Source organism: Gavialis gangeticus, unplaced genomic scaffold, assembly GCF_001723915.1.
Source record: "Gavialis gangeticus isolate Ggan-Ray unplaced genomic scaffold, GavGan_comp1, whole genome shotgun sequence".
Taxonomy (NCBI): domain Eukaryota; kingdom Metazoa; phylum Chordata; order Crocodylia; family Gavialidae; genus Gavialis; species Gavialis gangeticus.
The window spans coordinates 18,285,527-18,294,455 of record NW_017729011.1 but is presented as its reverse complement, the minus strand read 5'-3'; the positions used below and the strand labels follow the sequence as shown (position 1 = coordinate 18,294,455).

General features: G+C 41.3%; 1 protein-coding gene across 5 annotated transcripts in view; it reads left to right on the top strand.

The window, feature by feature from the left end:
- Positions 1–7,666, top strand: part of TSC1 (tuberous sclerosis 1) — a 33,734-nt gene extending 26,068 nt beyond the window's left edge. For all 5 annotated transcript variants that reach the window (XM_019510718.1, XM_019510719.1, XM_019510720.1 and 2 more), the window contains 7 exons: positions 1,151–1,317; positions 1,929–2,111; positions 2,473–2,583; positions 3,135–3,257; positions 5,339–5,526; positions 5,646–5,810; positions 7,010–7,666. In XM_019510718.1, the coding sequence (XP_019366263.1) occupies positions 1,151–1,317; positions 1,929–2,111; positions 2,473–2,583; positions 3,135–3,257; positions 5,339–5,526; positions 5,646–5,810; positions 7,010–7,517 (1,445 nt within the window). In that variant the 3' untranslated portion in view covers positions 7,518–7,666. The remainder of the gene's footprint in view (positions 1–1,150; positions 1,318–1,928; positions 2,112–2,472; positions 2,584–3,134; positions 3,258–5,338; positions 5,527–5,645; positions 5,811–7,009) is intronic.
- The last annotated feature ends 1,263 nt before the right edge of the window (positions 7,667–8,929 follow it).

Here is an 8,929-nt window from a genome sequence, read left to right as displayed (position 1 = left end):
GCTAGTCCCAGTTCCATCTCTGCCTTGGCCTTCCTAACTACCCCCCTACATCCCCGAGCAACTGCAGAATAGTCCTCCCTGGTGATGACCCCTTCTTTCCATTGGGTGTAAGCCTCCTTTTTAGCAAGGAGACATTCCCGGATGCTTTTGGTGAGCCGTGGAGGCTTGTGTGCTTTCCTGCTCCCTCTGATCCTCGTTGGGATTTTCTTGAGTTCTTTTTGAAATAAAGAATTAAAGAAGATGAGTGAAATTTTGGAAGCGCTGAACTGGTTCCTTTAAAGTCAGAGTGATAATGCTGTCGCTACTCCTGAACCTTGATGGAGCTCTGCTTAAGTCATCAATTTCAGCACAGTTGGGGCAATCAAAAATTATTCTCTGTCATGCTGGAAAACTTTAAAATAGTTACAGCATTTAGGAATACTTAAGATAAAATTGTTATTCTGAGGTAGAGCTGTGAAATTGTTCTGTTTATGGTGGCTTTGTCAAGGACATTCTCCTGAAATATTAAACAGACACTTTTTTAAATGGCCTGGGGCCAAGTCGCAATTTGTTGCCATAAAGGGCATGTCCTATAAATGTTCATATTTTTTTTCTGTCAAATAATCATTTCAGCCACCAGCACAGCAATCCATGAGCAACCTACAATGAGGAAATTTGTAGGCTTAGGGAACTATTCTTAATTTTAGGGCGTCAGGAGGGTCTTTGTTTTGAACTGAAGATTGTGTTCTGGAAGAATAGCTAAGGTTAAGAACTGGTTGGTCCGGAGTTCTAATTGTTGCTGTGTCACTATGAGTAGATGGCTTCTGTTTCAGTCCCTCTGGCTAAAACTTTGAAGAGTACCCAACTTTCATTACGATTTAATAGGATTTGGAGCCCAAGTTGCATCTTCAAAAGTTAACTGCAACTGCTTAACTTCACCCTTGTCTGCAAAACACAGGTGGTACATTACTAGCTGTAAAACTTGAGCGAGATGAGAATTAGTCAGAGCAGCAGAAGGAGTTTGTGAAATCTGTACTAATTTTTCAGTGCTCCATTTCTTTCAGTAAGACACTAAAAAACTGTGAAAATGGGACTGGCTCGAGTATGGGGGGATGTTTGAAAGTCTGTGTTGGAGGTTACTGCTAAATACTTTGGTTTTTTCTCTGTCTAGGTTCTCCCCCTTCAGATGAGATTCATACCCTGCGTAACCAGTTGCTTCTGCTGCACAGCCAGTTATTGTATGAACGCTTCAAAAGGCAACAGCATGCCCTTCGGAACCGGCGCCTCCTGCGGAAAGTGATCAAAGCAACTGCATTAGAGGAACATAATGCTGCTATGGTGAGGGAGGACACAGCTCTGCATGCTGGGATGTGATGTAAACCAATCGGTTTTAAATCTATGACTGTCTGCCCCACACAACAGCTGTTGGAATTTTAAAATGTTTAAAAAATGTCATCTGAAATGTTGGAGGAAAAAAAAAAACAAAAACAGACAGGCCAGTGTTTGTAGAATGATCTGTCGATTAATTTAGATAGATCGTAATTAAAGCTAGTATTCTGCCCAGCTTTGTGTCTTGGTGAACACATACCTGCAAATGCCAGAGGGCTTTACTTGCTGAGTAATTATTGCAACCTAACCCATTGTTTATACCCTGTGGCCTTTGAAATCATTGATGAGAAATGGGGTGGTATGAAGCAACATACACCACTGCTAACCTAATTTCATGAATGCAACATCTGTTTTCAGTATGTTAGTTCTGGTCCCTTTAAAGAAATGCTGTAGAGAGAACCTACCTGTAGCATGTTTTTCATAAATTTGAAGGCTAAAAGCATGCTATTGGTGGGCTTCACTTTTTTTTTGGTCCTTAATTTAATGGGTGACATGCCACAGGTTTCTAGTTGAAATGAGAAGATTTGGTCATCTGACATTTCATGTGTGGTTCTGGACAGAAAGATCAGCTGAAGCTTCAGGAGAAGGATATCCAGTTCTTGAAGCTTAGTCTGCAGAAAGAGCAGGCCAGGTACCACCAGTTTCAAGAAGAACATGATAATATAGTGGCTCAGCTTCACAGCCAGATCAGACAGCTGCAGCATGACCGGGAGGAATTCTTCAATCAGAGCCAGGAGTTGCAGGTATGAAGTACAAACACTGAACAAAGCCATAGTCAAGAGAGAATGAAAATGTAAAAATAACCCTTCTAAAATTGTGATCTAAAATGGCTTTTCTTAGGTGTGTTACCATGTAAAACTGGGAAAGAGAGCCGTATGGTCAAGCTGAACCCCCTCCTTTGTGGATCTTTTATTTCACTTAGTGTCAAACTAGAAATGGCGGATTGCATGACTTTACCAGATCCTTTGGGAGTAGTGATTACTTTGTTTCATCTGTCACTATTGATCTTGAGGTGCTGGAAAACTGTTGTCTGTTCTGACCAATGTGAAATCTAAGTCTTTACTAAAGTTCTAGAGCTCTGAGTCGCTTGCTTTCTTTGAACAGACCAAGCTGGAGGACTGCCGGAATATGATTGCAGATTTGAGGTTAGAATTAAAGAAGGCCAATAACAAGGTGTGTCACACAGAATTGCTTCTCAGTCAAGTTTCCCAGAAGGTAAGAGGAAACGACTGATGTTTTGGCCTCCATCCTATATAGGGTTTTTTTTCTACTTCTCCATTTCTAATGAAGAATGTAATATTTCATTTGTATCTATATATGGAATTAAGGTGGAGGTAAGTTTTATTATGCTCAAGAAACAGCTGGTCTAGTTCTGATACCCTTGAAGTCTTGTGATGTGCGTTTGGATTATAGTTCTGCTCGACTTCTGCCTCTTAGCTTCTGACATAGGAAGGGGGTCTAAAGGGACCCCTCGTAAATGGAGAAATGGCTTTTTTCAAGAAACAAATGTTTGTGTGGGAAGGTTAACAGACTGCTCCGTTTGGTCTTGTGGGATGCTACAAATTTATCGCAGCAGCTTTCAAGAATCCTGCTTTTTTTGTCGTTACCAGCTACTCTCTCTGTACATATAGCTTGGCATTTTCCCTTTGTAGAAATAACTTATTAGGGTAATGTAAATCAAAATTAATAGTTATACTATTCCTTGGAGCTCTGATTTGTTTTTTTTTTTGTTTGTTTGTTTTTTTTTCCTCTCTCACTTTTCGAAGCTTTCTAACAGTGAGTCGGTTCAGCAGCAGATGGAATTCTTGAATAGGCAACTTCTGGTCCTTGGGGAGGTCAATGAGTTGTACTTGGAACAGCTGCAGCACAAGCATGCGGATACAACGAAGGTACAGTGTGCAGGGTCACAGGCAAGGCCTTTCTCAAAATATTTGCTCCAGGGTTATCGAGCTCAGTATCTTGTTGAAAAATGCAAAGAAAACTTCACAAATGGGTGAATGAATGCAGATGTTGGGCTTGGAAACCGGCTGCCACTTACGGAATATGCTGTTGTGTTTTTATCTTCCATTTTGGGTTAAGGTTATTTCTAACCCATCCTGCAATGAATTATTTTCAGAATTCTGGAAGCTTGAATTTTGTATTGCTCTGAACTAGATCTCTCTATCACTCCTTTTAATTTTTGGGATAGTGGAAAAATGAATAGTCTTAATCATGTCATATATATATGAGGGCTTTTATGACTGGTAGGTCTTGTTGCACCCTGAAGTGGTCCCATGTCAATTTGAGAATTATCTTGAATGCACTTGCTTTTGGTAGCCACACATGCCTCTAGTACTCCTTGTTCTTGTCTATGCTAGAATGTGACATGTAGTAGTACCAGCTGAGCTCTGAAACATGAACTTCCTGAGATGAATGTGGCATAGAAAAGATGATTTTTCAGCCTTAGGACTATCTAAGTGGAGAGGTTTCTGCTAGGCTGTGGTTCCTGGCAGTAGCCTATCTAAATTTACACCAGTGACAAAGATGGAAATTTTAAAACATTAGAATTTGAAGTGCACTTAGACTAGAAGTTAAAAATTAAGTGTGGTAAATCTCATTTTCATTCTCCTTGTGAGAACTTTCCCAGTGTACATTTCAGTTAAAGCACTTGGTTGATCTCTGGCACTTGTTGAGTCAGGAAGCTGTAGAAAATGTCGGAGTAGGCCTGAAAATTTAGTAAAATCTTAGATGCTTAGTAAGTTATTTGCAATGACTTTCAGTCACTTAAGTAATTTTCCCTGCAAAAAAACCTTCCAGAATTAACACCTGCTTTTCCAAAATCCATGCACACACAAACCTATTTTGCTGTAGCCCTTTCATCGATGATATGTCTTGCAATGAGAAGTATCTGGTGCAGTTCCAAACGATGAAAGGGTTTGCTTGATCTTAAAAAATCAAGTTGGAGAAAATCCTTTAAAAAAAGTAGAAGTTTCAAAGAGCTGAGCAGGTAAAAATAGATATATGGTGAGTCTTAACTGTAATCTTAATTCTAGTTGCTACAGGCAACTACTAGACTAGTAAAATAGAAAGGAAATTAGATAACTAGTGTTTAGCAGTTGCCTTCTAGGCTCCAAGATGCTGGCACGAATGTATCTTAATTGGCAGTGAGCTGGGAAAATGCACTTGATGTGTTGCCTTGCACAAGCATGAATAGCCTAGGGTAGTATTGCCAGTCTTTGCAAAAAAATCTGAGTGGGATATTCTTAGTCATGTTTGAAGTGAAGTTTTAAAATGCAGTGTCTTAATCCTTGTCACTCATTCCCATTAAGAAACAAATTCCTATTGATTGTTAGCTCCAGGCTGCTTTGTGGTACTTCTTTGATCAGCTACATGATTTTCACTTCCCCTGGTCAAGGAACCCTTTTTAACCAAAAGTGCAAGTGACTCTTAATGCTATGTACTTGCCCATGTGAGAGAACAAGCACCCAGTGAAGATTAATGGCAAAACAAAAATAATGTTGCTGTTTTCCTGGCAGTAAAAATGGTTACATTTGAAAGGACACCTAAAATGGAAACGCGTGGTACAGATCTGTGCAGCTTATACTTGGTGGACAGGGCTTTCGTAAGGAACACTGATATGCTAAAAAATTCCAGTGATGTGGCCTTGGGTTCATAGTAGCTTGAAGTACAGTTCTCAGTTGCCTGGTTTTTCCTTTTCTCTTAAAAACTATTGTCTGTCTAGTTTTAGACTTGATATTATAAAGACATTAAAATTCTCATCCCACTTGGCCAAGTAAATGCCTGAGAAAACAAACTTGGACTCCTGAAAGAAAAAGGGAATAAGGGAGGGGAAGAGTTGCATCATTTTACTCGAAATGACCAAAGTTGAGCCTCTCTTTTAATCCTTTAGAAGATGCAAATATTAAACTAAATGGAAAGAGTGAAGTTGACTTGGGTATCATTTATTAACCCAGACTCGTCTTCTCTTCAGGAAGTGGAAATGTTGCAGGTTACTTTTCGGAAAGAACTGGAGAAAGCAAAATTCTATGTTCAGCAGCAAAGCCAAAGGCTTGATGCCTCCCAGAAACGGATAATTGAATTGGAGTCTCAGCTTGCAAAGAAAGACCATCTCTTCTTGGAGCAAAAGAAATACCTAGAGGATGTCAAAATCCAAGCAAGGTAAGGGTTTCACTTCAGTAAGTGAGGTCTGTTTTACAGGTTCAAAAAAGCACAATGCAGTTTCTGGATTGAAAGTTGAGGGCAACTTAAAACTGATTACAATTGCCCTGTGTTTTTAGAGGCCAGCTGCAAGCAGTAGAGAGCAGGTACAAGGCCCAGAAAAGAATTACACAAGCGTTTGAGTTGGAGATATTGGATCTGTATGGCCGACTAGAGAAGGACAGCCGACTGAGAATGAGAAAACTTGATGAAAACGCAGAAGCAGCTGAAGTAGCAGAAGAAAGGTAAGGGCAGTTATGCAAAATCTGATGAACCACTTGCAGGTTGTTTGGGGTATAATGTGGTGCATTTTATCTATAATCTTTCCAAATCCCTTCCTTCCCCTTTGAAGCATTTTCCCCATTTTACAGAGAATGAAACTGAGGCAGAAGGCAGTGGTTTGCCCACGCCATCCAGCAAGTCAATACCCAGATTATTAACAGATTAAATTAGTTTTCTGGTAGCTACAATATTACTCAGATTTTGGCTGCAAGTGAAAACCACTTCCATTGTAGTAACATCCTTAAATGTTCTGTATGGACAACTTGAGCCACAGTAGGTCACACCAAGGATAAATCTTATTAATTGGCAACAGCTAAATTTTTTTAAATAATTAATTGCTCTATAACAGTTCAGTTGTTAACCATGTATGAGTGAATAACATGAAACTTTTCTTGTGGCAGAAATTAGTTGAATGACTTAAAAACTAGAGAGAACATTGTTGGCAGTACTGTCTGTTTAGCTGGGATGTTCTCCAGGGAAATGCTTTTACTGTACTGGCATTCTGCTCTTGCTGGCTTAAATAGGGACTTCAGGATTGCTGCTTTCCAAAAAAGGGGTGTTTTGGATCTGATCCAGGTTGTGGTTTATTAACCCTGGAAACAGCAGAACCTTCTTAGGACTAAAGAAGGGTTAGGAATTGACAGTTTCTGTTCTGTTGTGAAACCATTCTGGGTTTTGAGCTATTGTTCTGCATTATGTCTTGGGTATCCTTCCACCATCAACCAGAACTTGTCAGTTGGGCATAAAGCAGCATTAGAATAGATTCAAAAGCAACTGATGGCAAAGAAAAAGCAGCGACCTTGGATGTCTAGGTCAGGTAAAGGACAGATCTGCAAGTCCAAGGGAACTGTACAGCTCCTTCTTCCACAAAATGGTAAAGATTCAGGTGCATCCTGCCCTGGAATCTGTTAGCTTTGGACATGGATGCCATGAAAGTACATTTGTGACACCAGTTACTTAAATTATTCTCTGGCACATCTGTTATCTTGGCTATAGGATTAAGCAGAAGGAGAAACTTGGTGAGGCAGGTTCAAGCACATCAGCAATAGCAGACTTAAAACTAATCAGTCAGATGCCTCCTTTCCCAAATTGTCAATCCGCCTTGTGGTGTCTTGTTGCTACCATCGCTTTGACTCTGTCTTCCTGTCTCCTTTCAAAATAGGCCAGATTGTGGGAATGAAGGTTGTGCTGACCCTGTGGCAGGGTACAGTGAAGAAGCAGTTGGCAGAAATGGAGAGACCAGACCTCCCAGCACCCATGGTAGCAACAACAGTAAAGGTGGCAGCAGCAGTGAGTTGTCCACTCCAGAGAAGCCCCAAAACCAGAGATTGGGGCCATTTGGCAGTCGCTGGGAAACAACTGTGTCACTGGAGCCCTCCACTAGTGTCCCATTAACTGTAGGCTCACTCCCCAGCTCCAAAAGCTTCCTTGGAATGAAGGCACGTGAATTATTCCGCAACAAGAGTGAGAGCCAGTGTGATGGGGAGGGGGCAGTGATCATCAGTAGCCTTTCTGATACTTTAAAGACCGAACTCTGTAAAGATCCAAGCATGGAGGTAAAGACTCTGCCAGGCCCCGAGAACCCCAGTCCCTCGTTGAAGAACCAGGAAAGCAGTGTTGGACAGCTTCATATCATGGACTATAATGAAACTCATCATGACCACAGTTAAAAAGGAAGATAGTCAATCAGTGTTATTTTCATATTCTTGGCATAGAACAGGAGGTGTGAATGCAAGTTTAACTAAAAGCTTTTCTGTTTCATGGGTCTGAGTGGCTAGCTCATGCAGCGGAAACAGGATTAACGTCCATTAAAAGAAAATACCTACCAAATGATTGCAAAATGGATTTGGGGTCTGGAATTGTAATGCCCAGCCTAACTTGCTTCTCTCCTCAAATCCAATCTTTAGCAGCGTGTACTAATTTGAAGGGACAACTGTTAGCATTTGCAGGCATGTGTGTTCTTCTTTTTATTTTTGTGGGAGAGGTTCTCTCTTTCTCCTGTCCCTCCCCACCTCCACCCCCATTCCCCCCCTTTTCTCCTTCCCAGTGGGTAGCTGCATCCTACAAACTTGAGTGCAATATGAGGCCAAATTAACATGTAACCATCTTCATATTAATGCTTTGTTTTTTCTCAGCCAGCTTCGAGTTAGAGCAGTTCACTGTGCTGCCCTTGCAGGTGATATTTGGCTACTTTTCTCCTGGAAAGGAGTAAAAACCAATTTTTAGTGCACTCATCGGACAGTCTTTTATTTGGCTGCACTTTCCCCTCTGCTCCCCCATACCCGAACCTTCATTTTTATGTTGGACTCTGGTCAAATGACTGGTTAAAGAACAGTGCATATCTGCAAAATACTGCATTCACCCCAGTTCATAACCATTGTTTTTGCTGTCCTTAATATTTCCTGGCAACATTATGTGAACCAAGATTTGTTGGGGTCGGGGGAGTTTCAGTTTCCTTTGAGGGTTGTTTCCTGTCACTCCCTGAGGAACTGAAGGTTGTAATGCAGAGGCAATTGTTTTGGTTTTTTTTCTTTTGCTGTAGTCTGTTAACTCTCTTCTGGGGTGGGAGGGTTTTGTGTTCAGTGTTTAATTGACACTGGTACTGACCTGACCAGTTGTGAGAGCTGAACATGTGAGGGAGAGGGTTTTGGGGTGGCTCCAAGGAGGACAGCCTGTAGAGATTGTGTGCAAAGCAATAGGTTCACTAACTTTCAGGCAAGAATGTGTTTTCTTTCAGAAGCAGCAGCATTTCTCAAAGCTGGGTGATTCCTGTGCTGTCTTGCCTCTTTCGATCATGGTCTTTGTGCCCAGCCTACCAAGACCATCACATCCTGCATCTAAGGATCTCTGCTTTCTTTCCCAAGAGTAGCTTTTCCAAGCCTGAGTCAAGACCCATTAAACAGATGCCAAAGGATGTGTTGCCCTCTCTACCTCCTGTGCTCTTGCTCCCTTTGCTGCAGGGGTTCTTTCAGTTCTACCTGTATCCACCCAACTCTTTCCCTGTCTCTTAGGTACCCTTCCTCCTTCCACTGTCCCTGAGAGATTGTGCACTGCCTCTCCAGTGGATGTAGCTGAAAGTGAA